At 43.6% G+C, this 20,180-nt stretch overlaps 1 protein-coding gene across 1 annotated transcript in view; it reads left to right on the forward strand.

The window, feature by feature from the left end:
- dmc1 (DNA meiotic recombinase 1) overlaps positions 1-20,180 on the forward strand; it is a 216,943-nt gene that overhangs the window by 170,483 nt on the left and 26,280 nt on the right. The window contains exons 11-12 of the mRNA XM_087978126.1: positions 12,240-12,354; positions 17,885-17,945. Coding sequence (XP_087834252.1) covers positions 12,240-12,354; positions 17,885-17,945 — 176 coding nt within the window. The remainder of the gene's footprint in view (positions 1-12,239; positions 12,355-17,884; positions 17,946-20,180) is intronic.

A 20,180-nucleotide genomic window follows, 5' to 3' on the forward strand; every position in this document is an offset into this window, starting at 1 on the left:
TAAATCCACATCTGACGTGTGAGAGTCTTTTAAAAGTCAGTTGATCAAAGTTCTGAATGAGATTGTTCTTGTGAAGATGAAAAATAAGGATGGCAAAGTTTGGGAACCCTGGATGACAAGAGATATTGAAACTTTAATCAGAAAGCTAAAGGAAGCATATGTAAGGAAGCTGCAATCTGACAAGTTCCAGAAAGATTATAAAGGAAGAAGAAAGTAACTTTAAAAAGGAATTAGGAGGACTAAATGGGGCCATAAAATGGCTTTGACAAATAGGATTAAGGGCAATCCCAAGGCATTTTATACATATATTAGGAGCAAGAGGGTAGCTAAGTAAAGAGTAGGTCCACTCCAGGACAAAGGAGGGAGTTTATCATGAGGCAGAGGAAGTGGGTGAGGTAGTGACTGTAACGAGGTCAGAAAATGAGTTCCCTAATGGTGACTATAATCTGGTCTAATCAGGAGTCCCAAGTTGACATTAAAACAGGAGTGAGCTGAAAAATGTGTTGCTGGAAAAGCGCAGCAGGTCAGGCAGCATCCAAGGAGCAGGAGAATCGACGTTTCGGGCATGAGCCCTTCTTCAGGAATTAAAACAGGAGTGTCAGACATCGTGACATTCCGAGAGCTGGCTCTGAGGGAACTGGATCAGTGAAAAGGATTTTCCACATGTAAATAAAGGGTGATTTGGTGACAGGATGCTGGCCTCTGTGGAGTTACTTCGTGAGATCATTAATGAGTATTTCATTTCGGTATTCAGCAAAGGAAATGGACATGGATAATGATGAGAAATGAGAGAGGAGTATGGTGATATTCTGGGGCATATTGATATTAAGAAAAAGGAGGTTTTGGGTGTCTTAAAAACGTTAAGGTTGATAAGTCTGCAAGGGCTGATGGCCTCTTTCCCAGAATACTGAGGGGTGGCAAGGGAAGAGGTTACTGGAGCCTTGACAGAGATCATTGCATCCTCTTTAGCCACAGGTGAGGGCCCAGAAGACGAGAGAATAGCCAATGATGTTCCTTTGTTTAAGAAGAGCAACAAGGATAGTCCAGGAAATTATAGATTGTTGAGCCGTACATCAGTGGTAGGGAAATTATTGGAGAAGCTTCTTACAGACAGGATTTGCTCACATTTAGAAAATAATGACATATTTGGGATAGTCAGCATGGCTTTGTGCAAGGGAGGTCTGTCTCACAAATTTGATTGAGTATTTTGAGGAAATAAGATGACTAATGAGGATAGGGCAGTGGATGTTGTCCACATGGACTTTGCTCAAGCATTTGACAAATGCCTTCATGATAAGCTGGTCCAGAAGATTAGGTCACATGGGATTCACGGTGAATTAATAAGTTGGACACAAAATTGGCTTAGTCATTGAAAACAGAGGTTAGTTGTGGTGGGGTGCTTTTCTGATTGGAGGTCCGTGACTAGTGCTGCGACCTCTGTTGTCTGTAGTAAATATATTAATGATTTGGATGAAAATGTACATAGTCTGATAACTAAGTTTGCAAATGACTCAAAAATTTGCAGACTACTTCTCCCAGATTTAACAGAGCTTGGTGGTAGCTGCATCAATCTGTATAGCCACCTGCAGACTCACTCTGGCAGTGGAAGAGTGTCATCTTCGTCCATGATGGCCTGCTTCCATCCTGTAGGGATTCTATGATCTATGATCAAACGGCTCCTATTGGGCATGACTTCAAAGTTGGAAGCCACCATAAGATGCATTCAGTAGTGATTGTAATGAGGTCATCTAGCTCGACATTATAGAATATGAGTTCCCTGATAGGGTTGTTAAGCTAATCCAATCAGGGAGCACTGGCTCAGATAAAAAGAGGACTGTCAGAGATACTGTCACTCTCATAACTGACTCTGAAAAGGCATATTAAAATCAAGGACTGTTCATCTGTAAATAAAAAGAGACTTGGTGATAGGATACTGACCTATTTAGTGTAATTTCAGTGGTGACGGGAATAGAGCATGATGCTCGCAACATTCATTGGAGTAAGCATTTCTTCCACCATGCCTTTGGGAAGCTTGAATTGTTTGACCTTGCCATTGAGGACTGGGCCTAGTATGTTGGGGGGTGAATCGATAAAGTGTGAAGCTGGAAAAAGTACAGCAGGTTGAAGAGTATCAGAGGATCAGACTGGTCTTGATGAAAAGTTCCAATCTGAAACATCGACTTCCCTGCTCCTCTGATGCTGCTTGACCTGCTGCGCTTTTTCCAGCTCCACATTTTATCGATTCTGACTTTCCAGTGTCTGCATTCCTCATCGTCTCCTGGGCTCGTATGTGGAAAGAATGCATTATTTTTTCCGGGCAAACATTGTGGCAAATGAAAAATAACAAATAATGCTCCTTACAGCCTGTAGAGCAGCAGCTTTTTCTGTCATAATGAGCCTAACTTTCCCAAAGGCACCAGATAATAAAACCTTTCAAGAATTGATGGACAAAGTTAAGGAATATTACAACCCCAAGCTACTGCTAATTCTGAGACGCTATCGCTTTTACTCGGTAATTCAAGAAGCCGGTGAATCCATATTGGGATTTTTGACTCGGTTTAGACAATTAGCAAAGCCTGTGACTTTGGTTGAACCCTTAATGAGATATTTAGAGACTGGCTGGTATTTGGGATTAATGATGTATCTATGCAAAAAACACTTACTGGCTGAAGCCCAACTGGACTTCAAACAGGTGCTTTATCATAGGCAAATGTGGCAAATGGAACATTTGAGTTGCAGGGTATTCTGATGGAAGTGGACATCCTCGCCAGTCTGACTGACCTTGGGCAACACCACTTGAGTGCAGGCAATTGCATAGCCTCACTTAGGACATTTCATGAAAAGGGTAAGCCCACAACAAAACTCCAGAACAAAGCCAGGCATCCAACAAATGGTTAAAATTTTCTTCAGGATCTGGGTCAGCAAGCCATTGTAGTTGTTGCCGTGTGCAGACAGCAATACAGTCCTCTAAGACCTAAACTGAGTAAAATAGCTCATAGTCTGGTATTGTGGAGTATATCCAATAGAGGTCATACCTTGGAAAGTCCACCTACATCCAATTTGGAACAGTTAAGTTGTTTAGCAACATCAAAATCAGAACCAAGCAGGATAAACGTCAGATTAGGTGTTCACCCAGTTCAAATGGCAGTCAATACCGGTATGGCCATATCAATGATCGCAGAATCAGTCTTCAATAAAATTTGCCCTGGACTCTGGCCCTTAAATTTGTGCAGAATCTCAGCTAGGCTGAGAACTTATACCATGGAGACTTTACAGATTAAGGTACAACTTTGTTTTCAGTCTCTTATGAAAAGCAGCTGGTTCAGTTCCCAATAATTGTAATAAAAGACTTGTGTCCAAGCTTGAGGGGGCAAAATTGATTGAGAGATTCACCTAGATTGACTCAATATTTTTCAATTAGAAAATGGCTGCCTGAATGAAGTCTGAATTACATACCGGGAAGTTTTTCAGGAAGGTCTAGAGACTATCAGAGGAGCCAAGGCCACCATGCATGTTGACCAGGAAGCAATTCCATGATCCTGCATTGCCTGATCAGTGCCATTTCCTTAAAGGCAAAAATAAAGCCAGAAGTCTGGCTGGCTGCAAAGTGAAGAAATCACCAAACCAGTCAAATTTGCAGAATGGGCAGCACTGGTTGTATCGATTTTAAACCTCAGTGGGTCAGTTCGCCTTTCTGGGGATTTTAAACAAATGGTAAACCACTTTCGTAGCTGGATAAATATCGTATTCAGCAGAGGATTTAAATGCAAAGCTGGCAGGAGAGTAGTCCTTCATTAAGCTGGACATGAGTTTACTTGTAATTGCATTTAGACCAGGATTCTCGGGAGTATGTTACAATTAATACCCATATATATGAGAGTGCCATTAAGAGTATTGTCAGTATGTTCAATTTTTCAGCGGACAACGGAGCAGATTTTGCAAGGTCGCCATTTACCTAGATGACCTCCTAAGAACAGAGAAAACTAATAAGGAACGCTGAGAAAACTTGGATATAGTCCTAAGGTATTTTTCCAAGGTAGGCGTACTCTTGAGAAATATGTGTTCCAGGCCCCCAGGACTACAGAGTCAGCAAGGATGGGTTATACCGGTTAGAAGATAATATGAGGACAATCAAAGATGCATGCCTTCCACGTCTGTCCAGGAGCTTAGGTCATTTCTTTGGCTGATAAATTATTATGGAAATTTCATACATAAACTGGCATCAATCCTAAAAGCTTTGCATCAACTCCTAAAAATGGGTCTGCCTTGGAAATGGTTGCTAGTCAAGCCTTAGCCTTCAGCGAAGTAAAGAAACAGCTATCATCCTCTGAGGTGTTGGCACACTATGATACCAAGAAAGATCTGTGATTAAAATGTGATACCTCACTGTATGGTATTGGGGTGATATTAGCTCACAGGTCGCCCAAGGGTGAGGAACGCCCAATGGTATATGCATCCAATACTTTGGCTAATGCAGAGCGTAAATTTTCCCAGATCAAAAAAGAAGGATTGGCGGTCATAATTAGTACTACACTCATGCAGCCATTTTGGAGTTAGGAAGTTCCACCATATCTTTATGGCCAAATGTTTGTGATAATCAAGGACCACAAACCCCTACTAGGTCTGCTTAAAGAGGACAAGGCAATGCCACCCGTACCTTCAGGCCATATTTAACCTTGAGCACTAATACCAAGTGCTTATAATTACATGTTAGAACACCATCCAGGACACCAAATAGCAAATGTGAATGCATTGAGCTGACTCTCATAGGCACATACATCATTGGTGATACCCCGAACGGAAGAGTCTGTAATGATATTAAGCTTTCTGGAATTCTCCCCGTCACAGCTGACAATATCAGATTTTGAACACAGAAAGATCCAGTTGTTTCAAAACTGAAACAATTGGTATTGATGGGACAAACCAAAGGGCCATCACACGCAGAACTGAAACATTTTTGGGCCAGGAAAAACCAGCTAACAGTAGAGGAAGGCATATTGTTAGGGGGAGTTAAAGTGATTTTCCCGAGCAAACATCGCTGACAAATATTGGCTAAACTCCACCAGTGCCATCCAGGGGTCTCTAAAATGAAGATGTTGGTGAGAAGTTATGTCTAGTGGCCAGGCGTGAATGCAGATATAGCCATATTGGTGGGGCAGTGCCCAGAGTGTCAACAAGGAGAAAAAGTACTGCCAGCAGATCCCCCCCTATCCATGGGAAAGACTGGATAAACTTTGCCTCAGTAGCACATCAACTGTGCAGGTCCTTTCATACCTTTAATGTTCTTAGTAATTGTAGACACTCACTCAAAGTGGTTGGACATACATAGTGTCCATTCGTCAAACATGGGGATGATGATAGAACACCTGTGTGTATCTTTTTCTTCGCACGGATAATGGGCCATCATTTACCAGTGGGGAATTTAATTATTTCTTCAAGTGGAATGGAATTCAACATATAAGGACACCACCCATCATCTAATGGCTTGGCAGAGGGAATAATGTCGCAGTTGTATTATTGCTAGACTATTAATCCAGAAACTGAGGTAATGGTATGGGGTCCAGGTTCAAATTTTGCCATGATAGATGGTGGAATTTGAATTCAATAAAAAAAGATGTGGAATTGAGAATCTACTGATTACCATGAACCCAATTTCAACTGTCTTTAAAAGCTCATCTGGTTCATTAATGTCCTTCAAGAAAGAAAATCAGCCTGTTACCTGATCTGGTCTACATGTGACTCCAGACCCACAGCAATGTGGATGACTCCCAGTTGCTGTCTGAAATGGCCTAGCAAGCCATTCAGTTGCATCAATCGCTACAAAGTCTCAAAGAAATTTTTTAAAACTGGACGAACTACCTGATATTAACCTACGCATTGAAAAAGACAACAGCAGAAACAGCCCTGTCAACACTGCAGAGTCCTTCTTACTAATGTCTGGGGGCATGTGGCAAAATTGGGAGAGCTGTTTCTTAGAGTAGTCAAGCAACAGCCTGACATAGTCACACTCACGGAATCATATGCCCCAGACACCACTACCATCCCTGGATATGCCCTGTCTCACAGCAGGACAGGTGGCAGCAAAGCTGTATGCAGTCAGGAGGGAGTTAACATTGACTCCCGACCCCATGAAGTCTCATGGTTTCAGGTTAAACATGGGCAAGGAAACCTCCTGCTGATTACCATGTACCATCCTCCCTCAGCTGAGGAATCGGTATTCCTTGATGTTGAACAACACTTGGAGGAAGCACTAAGAATGGAAAGGACACAAAATGTACTCTGGGTGGGGGATTTCAATGTCCACCACCAAGAGTGGCTTGGCAGCAGTACTACTGATCGAGCTGGTCGGATCCTAAAGGACACAGATGCTAGACTGGGTCTGTAGCAGATGGTGATGGAACCAACAAGAGGGAAAAACATACTTGACCTCATCCTTATTAATCTGCTGGGCTCAGGTGCATCGGTCAATGACAGTGTTGGTAAGAGTGACCACCGCAGGCTTTGTGGAGACAAAGTCCCACCTTGACATTGAGAATAATCTCCATTATGATGTGTGACACTATCACTGTGCTAAATGGGAGAGATTTAAACAGATCTAGCAACTCAAGATTGAGCATCCATGAGATGCAGTGGGCCATCAACAGCAGCAGAAATGTATTCCAGCAAAATCTGTAACCTCATGGCCCAGCTTATCTCTCTCTTAACCATTAACATCAAACCAGGGGATCAACCTTGGTTCAATGGACAGTGCAGGAGAGTATGCCAGGAGCAGCACCAGGCATATCTGAAAATGAGGTGTCAATCTGGTGGAGCTACCAAACCACATCAGCAGCAAGTGATAGACAGTACTAAGTGATCCCACAACCAATGGATCAGATCTAAGCTCTGCAATCCTGCCATATCCAGGCGTGAATTGTGGTGAACAATTAAACCACACACAGGAGGAGGAGGTTTCACACATATCCCATTCCTCAATGATGGAGGAGCCCAGCAGATCAGTGCAAAAGATAAGGTTGAAGCATCACAACAGTCTTCAACCAGAAATGCTGAGTAAATGATCCATCTCGGCCTCCAACTGTTTTTCCCAGCATTACAGATACCAGTCTTCAGCCAATTTGATTCACTGCATGTGATATCAAGAAATGGTTAGAGACTCTGGATTCTGTAAAAGCTTAGGGTCCTGACAACATTCTGCAATAGTTATGCTGAACACTTGTGCTCCAGAACTTGCTGTTCCCTTAGTCAAGCTGTTCCAGTATGGTTACAACACTGGCACCTGCCTGACAATTTAGAAAATGGCCCAGGTATGTCCTGTACACAAAAAGCCGAATAAATCCAATTACCACCTCATCAATGTACTCTTGATCATCAGTAAGGTGATGGAAATTGTCTTCAATAGTGCTATCAAGTAGCACCTCCTCAGCGATAACCCACTCAATGATGCCCAGTTTGGGTTCCCCCAGGGTCACTCAGCTCCTGACCTCATTACAGCCTCGGTTCAAACATGGAAAACAAAGCTGAATTCCAGAGAATATAAAAGATATTTTGTCACATCACATGAAAAATACAGTGAAAAGTTTTATAAGTCACCCTACCACAGCTCCTATTTTAATGACATAATAGTAAAAAAGGTCAAATTAACAGGACATTGGTTAGGCCACTGTTGGAATATTGTGTGCAGTTCTGGTCTCCTTCCTGTCAGAAAGATGTTTGAAACTTGAAAGGGTTCAGAAACGATTTACAAGGATGTTGCCAGGGTTGGAGGATTTGAGCTATAGGGAGATGCTTAACAGGCTGGGGCCGTTTTTCCTGGAGCGTCAAAGGCTGAGGGGTGACCTTATAGAGGTTTACAAAATTATAAGGGCATGGATAGGATAAAAAGACAAAGTCTTTTCCCTGGAGTCCAGAATTAGAGGAGAAAGTGAGGGCTGCAGATGCTAGAGATCAGAGATGAAAGAGTGCAGCAGGTCAGGCAGCATCCAAGGAACAGGAGAAGGGGCGTTGCAATTCCAACGCCCCTTCCCCAAGTCCCTCCTCCCTACCTTTTATCTTAGCCTGCTGGACACACTTTCCTCATTCCTGAATAAGGACTTATGCCCGAAACGTCGATTCTCCTGTTCCTTGGATGCTGCCTGACCTGCTGCGCTTTTCTAGCAACACATTTTCAGCTCCAGAATTAGAGGGCATAGGTTTAGGGTGAGAGGGGAAAGATATAAAAGAGACCTAAGGGGCAACTTTTTCACAGAGAGGGTGGTACGTGTATGGAATGAGCTGGCAGAGGAAATGGTGGAGGCTGGTACAATTGCAACATTTAAAAGGCATTTGGATGGGTATATGAATAGGAAGGGTTTGGAGGGATATGGGCCAGTTGCTGGCATGTGGGACTAGATTGAGTTGGGATATCTGGTCGGCATGGATGAGTTGGACCGAAGGGTCTGTTTCCATGCTATACATCTCTATAACTCTAAGACTTAAGTTCATCACAGTTCAGTTAACAGCTCCTGGGATTGGGGAAAGCCGCTTAAGTAATGATGGAATACCTGGAACACACAGCTGGGAAGAGAAAGCTACGCCAGGATGAGACAGCTGGACCGCTGGAATACTGGGCCAGGAATCTCCACCGAAGATTGCCATGCCAAGCTGAGACTACCACAATGGACAGCTGGAATACTGAGGGCTGAGACTGCCAGTCCTGGACGAGACTGCCTGCGAGGCTGTTGGAATACCTAGAAGCTGGTGTCGAAGAAGATCTCCACACAGGGATGAGACCTCTATGCTGGGACAAGACCCCCACAGCAGGAGATCGCCACGCCAAGTTGAGACCACCATGCCAGGCCACTGAAAGCCACTTCATTGCTGGGCCGGGAGAAGCCGGGAGAACAACTGGGAACATTAAACAAAAAGCAGAGAAAGAAAACAAAAGTAAAAGCAGACAGAGTAGACGCATTCCAGGCCACCAGTCTAAGGAAGCCACAAGCTGCAATGTTTCTCAGCCGCCATCTTTAGAAGCTAACTAATTAACTAATTAAGCTTTGTGTTCCTAGGTGTATCTTTGTCTGCATTTCTGTGCATGGAGATTCAATGAATTTAAAAGAATGAATTCCAGAGCTGAGGTGAGAGTAACAGACCTTGACATCAAGACTGCATTCGACCGAGTGTGGCATCAAACTTCCTAGCAAAACCAAAACCAATGAGTATCAGGGGGCAAACTTTCTGCTGGTTGGAGTCATACCTGACACTGAAGAGGACGGTTGAGGTTGTTGGAGGTCAGTCATCTTAGCTCTAGGACATATGATTAGATTACTTACAGTGTGGAAATAGGCCCTTCAGCCCAACAAGTCCACACCAACCCTCCGAAGAACAACCCATCCAGACCCATTCCCCTACATTTATCCCTGCACCTAAAACTACGGGCAATTTAGCATGGCCGATTCACCTAAATTGCACATTTTTGGGCTGTGGGAGGAAACCGGAGCACCCGGAGGAAGCCCACACAGGCATTTGCAGGAGTTCCTCAGTGTAGTGTTATACAGCTTCAGCTGCTTCATCAATAACCTTCTTTGCATCATAAGGTCAGAAGTAGGGATATATGCCGATGATAGCGCAATGTCCAGCGCTATTCATGACTCCTCAGATCTTAAAGCAGTCCATGTTCAAATGCAACAGGATCTGGACAATATCCAGGCTTGTGCTGACAAGTAGCAAGTAACATTTGAACCACACAACTACCAGGCTATGACTATCACAAATAAGAGACAGTCTAACTACAGCCACTTGACATTCAATGGTGTTACCATCACTGAATCCCCCACTATTAACATCCTGGGGGTGACCATTGACAGAAACTCATTTGGACTCATCACATTAACACAAGGGCTCTAAGAACAGGTTAGAAGCAAGGAATATTGTGAAGAATAACTCACCTCCTGACTCCCCAAAGCCTGTCCACCACCTATAAGGCACAAGTCAGGGGTGTGATGGAATACTCCTATTTGCCTAGATGGAGGCACCTACAACAACACTCTAGTGGCTTGATGCCATCCAGGACAAAGCAGCATGCCTGATTGGCACTACATCCATAAGTATCCACATCCATCACCACCTACATTCAGTAGCAACAATGTGTGCAATCTATAAGATGTACTGCTGAAATTCACCAAAGACCTTTAGACAATACTTTCCAAACACATGACCACTTCCACCTTGAAAGACAAGGGTGCAGATACATGGGAACACCACTACCTTCACATTCCCCTCCAAGCCACTGACCATCCTGATTTGGAAATATATCATTGTTCCTTCACTGTTGCTGGGTCAAACTCCCGGAATTCCCTCCTTAATGGCATTGTAGGTCAACTCATTGCAGGTGGACTGCAGCAGTTCAAGAAGGCAGCTCACCACCACCTTCTCAAGGGGCAACTAGGGAAAGGGCCAGCCACCATCACCCATGTCCCAAAAATGAATTTTTAAAAAAAGCAATCCAAAATTTGAAGGCTGGCTTGAAGAAACAGTCTAAGGTCTCACTTGATACCAAGCTGTCACGGCTCTTATTTGATATATATAGACTACCCCACTGGCATAGCACCTGTTAATGGTCAGAAAACTCTGCACCAAGCTAAGTCTGATCTTCCCGGATCTTGGTGGAGTGTGAGAAACAACATCGGGAACTCCAATACTCAAAGCTCTGTCATGTGGGAGAGCCAGTTTGATACAGGGGATGACGTTTGTGTAAGAATCATGGAAATGGTCTCGCTAAGGTAAGAGGCATGGTTGATGCAAGGTCTGGATCGAGACTTATAAAGTTCAGGTAGGTGAAATGGATCTATACAAACACGTGGATAGCCACAAAGTCACAAATGATGTAGGAGTATAACATGCTGTCCCCCTTGGAACAGTCACCCACTCTATCAAACATTGTCAAATCCTCTGAATCGGAGATGGACATGACAGATGTAGCTGCCTCAATGCTTTTGCCGCTGAAAGCAGAGTGAAATTCTCCTAAGGTATTCCTGGTGCAAGAGGTGAGCTCTTGCGTTACTGCTGCCCATATCAGATGCCAAGTTGCAGGAACCTGACCCGGTGGTAAAACGCCCAAGGAATCTCTCCAAGATAAAGCACCAGCCTATCTCTGCAAAATCAGAGAAGGAGGAATGTTACAATTGTAATGAGGCCAGCCAGCTGGACCTCATGGAATGAGTTCCCTGATTGGACCAGATGAACAGCCACATTCTGGGAACCCTGGCTGACATATACAAATGATTTGGAGATGCTGGTGTTGGACTGGGGTGTACAGAGTTAAAAATCACACAACGCCAGGTGATAGTCCAACGGGTTTATTTGAAAGCACTAGCTTTCAAAGCGCTGCTCCTTCACCACCTGATGAAGGAGCAGCGCTCCGAAAACTAGTGTTTCCAAATAAACCTGTTGGACTATCACCTGGTGTTGTGTGACTTTTAACTTTAGCCACATACAAAAAGTGTCAGAGATACTGATGCTCTGGCACATGACTCTGAAGAGGCAGTACTAAAGTTAAGGACTGTTCATGTGTAAATAAAGGAAGACTTAGTGATGGGATACCAGCCTCTGTGGAGTTATTTCACATTCAATAAACATTACACCTCTCTCTGCTGCACATCAGTCTCACGTCACCAGCTGCTTATACTGCAGCCACCCAATTCAGGGCAAGTCCTTCATGGCCCAGATTGCCAGTTCACCCTCTGGCAGACTCCTCTCATGGGTCTCTAATTTCCTGCTTTTTCAGGATGAAGAGGTCAACCACAGTTGATCTAACTGCATGACAATAATAATTCACAATCAATTTAGCATCTGCAACTTTCCAGTTCTTGCTTACTTACCCTAAGGACTAGCAGCCTGGCAATCTGCCTCCACTCACCAAGCCATTCAATGAGCTGGCTACCAAATGGAAAATGTAGATTAAAATTGTGAATGAAGTCCTGCCTTAACAGGTTCTTCAATTATTTTCAGCCTCACCTGCATCCTCTCTGTAAATACCAGAGCCATGTAATTTGTTAAGCTCAGTTAATAAGCCAGATGCTCAATACCTTTTTGTACCTTCCAGCTGTTTTAACAGCTGTCAGTAATTCAGACATCTCCAGGTGAAAAGGGCAATTTATGTTTGTTTTCTGTTTAGCTGCACAAAGAAGTGTTGCAATTCTGATCCTTTATTTTTCTATTATGTTCCTTAAATTAATGTTTTTGATTGTATATTTGCTCTTTAGATCATAGATTCAATCATGGCACTTTTCCGAGTGGATTTCAGTGGCCGTGGTGAACTTGCAGAACGTCAGCAGAAACTGGCTCAGATGCTGTCTCGTCTCCAGAAAATCTCTGAAGGTAATTATGAAAGAGTCTTGCATATTTAGGAAATGTATTGTTCAGTTGGTGTACTGTTCTGAATAATGCATTATCTCATAGTGCATAAGTTTGCAAGATCTTTTGTTATCGATGTTCTTTGAAGGAAATAATCCCGTTACTTGAGCTCACTGATCAGGTAGGTCTTGCTTATGTGTTTTTTTTCTCCAAGTCCATATTTCCTGAGGTTTGTCTTCAAGAAGTCTGTGATGTAGATAGTATCCAAGTTAAGGTCTGAATACATGGCTGCATTTTGAATTTTATCGTCAGTCTGTCATGACAAAGAGTTAGAATCCCAAAGTACCCGAAGTGGACATTGTTAACTTTTAACTCCAAAATGTGTTTTTTAGATGAAGTCTGCAGCAGCCAGTTATGACTGAGATGTAAATTCAGTCACTGTCTGATGGATTCACCATCCTGACTTGGAAATATATCACCGTTCCTCTGACTCAGACTCTAATATGGGTGGCAGGTACCAGACTATAGCCCGACTCTTGCATCTTGGGAGAGTTCCCTTCTCTCCTTCTGCTGGTATCAAAGCTGCATCAAACCCGGACTCTGAGGTTTCCTTGACACTAGATGGAGGGGGAGAACCCACCGTTTCTGACAGTTCTTCTGGCTGTTCTGAGGGATCAGGTATGTTTGGCTCCTACCCTGTTTGAGAGATAGCAGTTTTCAGGTGATCCATGTTTGTAAAGGGCCGCCCACCTCCTGAAACTTCGTAAGGTATGGGACAAAACCTCATGTCAGCCTCATTTCATACCCACATCGGGCCGTGGTTCTGGCACCAAACTTCATCCCCTGAAGTAAGTTGTTACTCTCGCTTAGAGGAAGCATGGTGTTCTTGATGCTGTCTCACCGCTCCACCCCTCTGCTCCTACCCAGGTCCAGGAATATCAGGTTAACCTAGTACAGAATCTTCTTCCCATCAGCAACTCTGCTGAAGCTATGATTTGGAGATGCCAGTGTTGGACTGGGGTGTACAAAGTTAAAAATCACACAACACCAGGTTATAGTCCAACAGGTTTATTTGGAAGCACTAGCTTTTGGAGCTAGTGTATATACTCCACAACCTGATGAAGGAGCAGTGCTCCGAAAACTAGTGCTTCCAAATATACCTGTTGGACTATAACCTGGTGTTGTGTGATTTTTAACTCTGCCTGAGCTATCCCTGTAGTTGCGTAAGGGGTGGTCCTATAATCAAACAGGAACTGTTACAGTTTGGTATCCAGTGACGCTGCAGGCTATTTCTTTAAACCTGCCTTCAAAGTTTTGATTGCTCTGTGCGCCAGACCATTGGACAATGGATGGTATGGATCTGTCCTTCTGTGCCAAATACCATTTGACTTGAGGAATACTCGAATTCCCGGCTGGTAAATGATGTCCCATTGTGACCAATACTTCCGGGAGTCCATGTATCGCGAACGATGCTCCCAGCTCTTCAATCGCCATCCCAGAATTCGCTGAATGAACTATTTGAACATCCAACCACTTTGCATGGACATCCACAATGACTAAGAACATTGAGCCCATGAAAGGACCTGCATGGTCGACATGCAACCAAGTCCAGAGTTAACCCAGCCATTCCCAAAGTGGAGGCGCTGCCAATGACAATTTTTGTCCTTGTTGGCACTCTGGGCACTGCCATACCAATGTTGCCATTTCAGCATCCAACCTTGGCCACCAGACATAACTTCTTGCTAGCATCTTTATCTTGGAAGCCCCTGGATGACCCTGGTGGAGTTCAGCCAGTATCTGGTGGCGAACTTTACTCAGACAATCACCCTTGCTCACCACAGTAATATGCCATCCTCTTTGGTGATCTGGTCTGACCAGGTCCAGACATGTTCCAATCCTGGTTGTGATGGCCTTTCTGTTTCCCCCATTGCCACTAGCTATTTTAGTTTTGCTAGAACAAGATCTTTTTGTGCCCAAAGTCGGATATTGTCAGCGGTGACCGGAAGCGAGTCGAGAAAGTTTAAAACAAAAATGGACTCTTCCAAGAGAGGCATCATCAGTAGAGTATCTGCCAGTAGGACACAATCCGAGGTATCCACATGAGCCACTTGGATTCCTGGGCGGTGTTCCAACTTGTACTTATACATGCTGAGAATAAGAATCCATTGTTGATTTTGACCAGAAATTATGGGCGGCACCGCCTTGTCTGCCTTCAGTAGCCCCCAGCAGGAGTTCATGATCTGTCACTATGACAAATCCAGTTCCTCACGCCAGAGTTGACTGCCAAACCCTCCATCTCTATCTGGGCGTACTTGCATTCAGCATCAGCCAAAGTCCAGGAAACATCCAAAGTTGTTAAGAGACTGTTGTAAACGCGAGTGCACCTGGTCCGAGATGTTCTAACGATGCATGTCTTTCATCATGAAGAATGTATATAACTAGGAAGTAACGAAAAGGTGTCATCATGCACAAAGGTATTGAACATGTTTGGACGAAGAGGATAATGATGTCACAATTAGAAAGAGCATGATAGCAATTCTATTTAAATTTAATGGGAATCTTATGAATTTGTGACATTCAAAATTTCCAAAAGATTGCTAAATTGTACTTCTATTCTGTACAAAGTGACCAATGTTAAATGATGAAACTTTTGGAACATACACAGTATTTCTTACTCTGCACAGAACCCCTGTGAGTTGAACAGCTCCTCAGTGGTTCAGTTAGAAAAGTGATATATAGAGCTATCAGCACAGAAGCAGACTATTCGGTCCAACATGCCAACCAGATATCCTAAATTAACCTAGTCCCATTTGCTAGCACTTGGCCCATATCCCTCTAAATCCTTCTTGTTCATTTACCCACCCAGATGCCTTTTAAATGTTGTAATTGTACTAGCCTCCACTACTTCCTCTGACAGCTCATTCCATATTCACACCACCTGTGTGAAAAGTTGCCCATTAGGTCCCTTTTAAATCTTTCCCCTTCACGCTAAACCTATTCTCTCTAATTTTGGACTCTCCCAACACAGGGAAAAGATTAGATTAGATTACTTACAGTGGGGAACCTTGTCTATTTATCCTACGCATGCCCCTCTTAATTTTATAAACCTCTGTTAGGTCACCTCAGCCTCTGCCGCTCCAGGGAAAACAGCCCCAGCCTATTCAGCCTCTCCCTATAGCTCAAACCCTTCAACCCTGGCAACATACTTGTAAATCTTTTCTGAACCCTTTCAAGTTTCACAACATCCTTCCTGTCGGAGGAAGACCAGAATTGCACACAATATTCCAAAGGTCACAGCATGACCCCAACTCCTATTCTCAATGCTCTGACCAGTAAAGGAAAGCAAGTCAAACACCTTCTTCACTATCCAAATCACAGAAATGCAGAATTGTTACAGCACAGAAGTAGGTCACTTTCTGCTGCCTGTGGAGACATGTTCTTCATACTCTAGACTTATGAAGCAGTCAGACAGTTTTCAGATACACATTTGGAACATCACAGGCATTAAATCAGAGGACAAAATACATAGCATTAGATACTTCAAAGAGTAAATATTTGGATTGAAACATTCATCATCAGAGTGTCAGCTCTTCAAATGAACATTCCCTTTAGTCCCATTCCCTTACCTTGTCCCATAAATCTGCATGTTATTCCTTTTCAAGTAGCAGTCTAATTCTCTTTCAAATGTCTTGATGTAATCTGCTTCCACCACACTTTCACGAGATGCATTCCAGACCTTAACCACTTGTTGCATGAAAATTATTTTTTCCTAAATTCTCCATAACTGAATTTCCTCTGTCCTGGAACAATTCTCATTGAATCGTTTCTGCACCCTTTTCATTGGCTTCACACCCTTCCTGAAGTGTGGCACCCAGAACTGGATGCAATACTCCAGCTGAGGCCAAACTATTGTCTCATACAATTTCAGCATAATCTCCTTGCTTTATCTTCTATGCCCCTATTAATAAACCTAGGGTGCTGTATACTTCATTACCAGCTTGCTGTGCTAATGCTGGCATCTTCAGTGACCTATGCATATTTACACGAAGGTTACTGGGCTCTTTTCTATTATCATTTCCTGTTCTTCCCACCAAAATTAATCACTTCACACTTGTCAACATTGAACGTTATATGTCAGTTGTCAGCCCATTCCACCAACTTGTCAGTGTATTTTTGAAGATCCTTCTCTGTGCTTTCAAGTTTCAAATTATCCACAATTGTCGAAATTGCATCCTCGCACCAAAGACTAGGTTATTAATATATATCAGGAAAAGCATGGGCCCCAACACTGACTGCTGGGAAGCTGCACTACAAACTTTCATCCAGCCCAGAAAACATCCATGAACCATTATTATTGCTCAGCTAACTCTGTATCCAGGTTTGCTGTTGTCCTTGTCCATAGCTTTGCTCACATGTCTGTTAGAATCTCTACAATATGGAAGCAGGCCATTCGGCCCATCACGTTCACACTGATCCTCCAAAGATCATCTCACCCAGACCCACCTGCCACCCTATACCTGTAATCCTCCATTTCCCATGGCTAATTCACCTAGCCTCCATCCCTGGACACAATGGCCAATTTAGCATGGCAAATCCACCTAACCTGCACCTTTTTGGACTGTAGGAGAAAACCAGAGCACCTGGAGGGAACCCACGTAGACACAGGGAGAATGTGTAAACTTTACACAGTCACCTGAGGGGAAGAATTGAACCTGGGTCATTGGCGCTATGAGATAGCATTGCTAATCACTAACCACTGTGCCAAACATGAATGTGCAAATGCAATCAGATCAGCCTTGTACTGAATTGTTGTTTCTAGAAGTTTCCAAGAGCCAAGGTTAAACTACACTTTGGTTGCTAGGCCTATCTTTACATCTCTTTTTGAACAAGTGTAAAAATTTGCAATTTAAACTGAAGAATAATGGCCAGTGCCTCTGCAATTTCTACTCTTATTTCCCTCAACATTCTTGTCATCTGGTCCCTGCGCTTGTCAACTTCCAATACTCACAGCCTGTTCAATAATTCATCTTCATCAATCCTAGATCATTTTCGGTAGCATCTTCTTTGGGAAAAACAGATGTAAAGTATTAATTTAGTATCTCAGCTATGACCCCTGCCTCCATATATCAAACCATTTTTTTGGCCCTAAATCAGCCCTATTTCTCCTTTTATCACCTTTTTGCAGTGATCTGTCTATGTGATAAAAGCCATGGAAATGAGAAGTCATTATGTTTAATTATTTGGCTGTGCTGTTAGTTGATTTTGGTTATGGGTACTGTTGGGGTATAAACATTTACCATAGCACTTTGACTAGAGCGAAAAGAATTGTACCTGGATACTTGCTTTTCAAATAATCCAGTAACAAACTGTCCAACTATTTCTGGATTGTATCAATTCTTACTTGCGAAAGAAGGGATGCAATTTCTCTACACTCTAATCTTATTACAAATGTGACTTTTTAAGATTTCTGAGCCAGACTTTACTTTCCAGAATTAGAGTTTCTAACAGCTGGTTTTACATAAAAAAAGAATAATTTTTATTCATCCTTTTGCAGAATATAATGTGGCAGTGTTTGTTACCAATCAGATGACTGCGGATCCAGGAGCTGCCATGAGGTAGGCACAAACTTAATTTGAGGAGAAAGTGAGGACAGCAGATACTGGAGATCAGAGCTGAAAACGTGTTGCTGGAAAAGTGCAGCAGGTCAGGCAGCATCAAAGGAGCAGGAGAATCGACGTTTCGGGCATGAGCCCTTCTTCAGGAATGAGAAAAGTGTGTCCAGCAGGCTAAGATAAAAGGTAGGGAGGAGGGACTTGGGGGAGGGGCTTTGGAAATGCGATAGGTGGAGGGAGGTCAAGGTGAGGGTGATAGGCCGGAGTGGGGTGGGGGTAGAGAGGTCAGGAAGAAGTTTGCAGATTAGGAAGGCGGTGCTGAGTTCGAGGGATTTGACTGAGACAAGGTGGGGGGAGGGGAAATGAGGAAACTGGAGAAATCTGAGTTCATCCCTTGTGGTTGGAGGGTTCCTAGGCAGAAGATGAGGCGCTCTTCCTCCAACCGTCGTGTTGCTATGGTCTGGCGATGGAGGATCCCAAGGGATCCTTCCATATCCGCCACAAATTCACCTGCACCTCCACACACATCATTTACTGCATCCGCTGCACCCGATGTGGCCACCTCTATATTGGGGAGACAGGCCGCCTACTTGCGGAACGTTTCAGAGAACACCTCTGGGACACCCGGACCAACCAACCCAACCACCCCGTGGCTCAACACTTCAACTCCCCCTCCCGCTCCACTAAGGACATGCAGGTCCTTGGACTCCTCCATCACCAGACCATAGCAACACGACGATTGGAGGAAGAGCGCCTCATCTTCCGCCTAGGAACCCTCCAACCACAAGGGATGAACTCAGATTTCTCCAGTTTCCTCATTTCCCCTCCCCCCACCTTGTCTCAGTCAAATCCCTCGAACTCAGCACCGCCTTCCTAACCTGCAATCTTCTTCCTGACCTCTCCGCCCCCACCCCACTCCGGCCTATCACCCTCACCTTGACCTCCCTCCACCTATCGCATTTCTAACGCCCCTCCCCCAAGTCCTTCCTCCCTACCTTTTATCTTAGCCTGCTGGACACACTTTTCTCATTCCTGAAGAAGGGCTCATGCCCGAAACGTTGATTCTCCTGCTCCTTTGATGCTGCCTGACCTGCTGCGCTTTTCCAGCAACACAGACTTAATTTGGTTAACTTTGAGTCATGGTCAACCCGAGTTGGGAAAGGAAGCAAACCCAAGAGAGCTAAACATCTATGAATTCCCTTAATCTTTATGATACTGACTAAACAGGTGTTCTCCACAACTTAGAATGAATAGCACTTTTGATGCTGAAAAACAATCCTAAAGATACTTAATAGAACTATAATGAGACAAAATGAATGTATGACTATAAAATTGAATATCAAGTCAAAGAAGGCTTTTCTGAGGAGAGATTAAATATGAATTGCTGCAGTCCAGCTGGTGTAGGTTCACTCACAATACTGATAGGAAAAGAGTTCAAAGATTTTGACCCAGCAGTAGTAGCTCTGCACAATACAATGGAAATTATCTTTAGTATGAAATGGACAGGTTTGCTAAACTGGAGTCCTTAACCCTTTTTTCCCCATAGGCCCCATTACTTCTATTGTGATTTTCTATAACACGGTGTCGCACAGGAATACAAGTACTGCTTTATAGGAGAACTACCTGTAATGCAAAAGGTGTGACTTTTCTTATTCATTCATGGGATGAGGGCATCGCTGGCTAGGCAGTACTTTTATCACCCAGAGGACAGTTAAGAGTCAATCACATTGCTGTCTATCTGGAGTCACATGTAGGCCAGACCAGGTAAGGATGGTAGTTTCCTTCCCTAAAGAACATTAGTAAACCAGATGGGTTTTTCCTTGACAATTGGGAATGGATTCATAGTCATTGTGAGGTTCTTAATTCCAGATGTTTATTGAATTCAAATTCCACCAGCGGCTGTGGCAGGATTTGAATCTGGGTCCCCAGAACATTATCTAAGTCTCTGGCCTAATAGTCCAGCAAACTAGCACTAGGCCATTGTCTCCCCCTGTCTCCTGAACCACGTATCCAGACAATTCTCCCCTCCCCAACATGTTAGAGCACCCACAGCTCAGACAGGTCATCATCCCTGAGCCAGAGTTTCTTGAGCAACTAACACTTGCTACAGATTTGGTCACCATGTATTTCTCCATTGTCCACCAGCTCCAACATGCTACAACTGCAATACATCATCTGCCCAGCCATCTCAATTATATTTAATTAATTAGAATTTGAATTATTTTAAAAGTAAATTTT

Source organism: Chiloscyllium plagiosum, unplaced genomic scaffold (genome assembly GCF_037043375.1).
Source record: "Chiloscyllium plagiosum isolate Xiang-an unplaced genomic scaffold, Cpla_swu_hap1 HiC_scaffold_33, whole genome shotgun sequence".
NCBI classification, from domain to species: Eukaryota; Metazoa; Chordata; class Chondrichthyes; order Orectolobiformes; family Hemiscylliidae; genus Chiloscyllium; species Chiloscyllium plagiosum.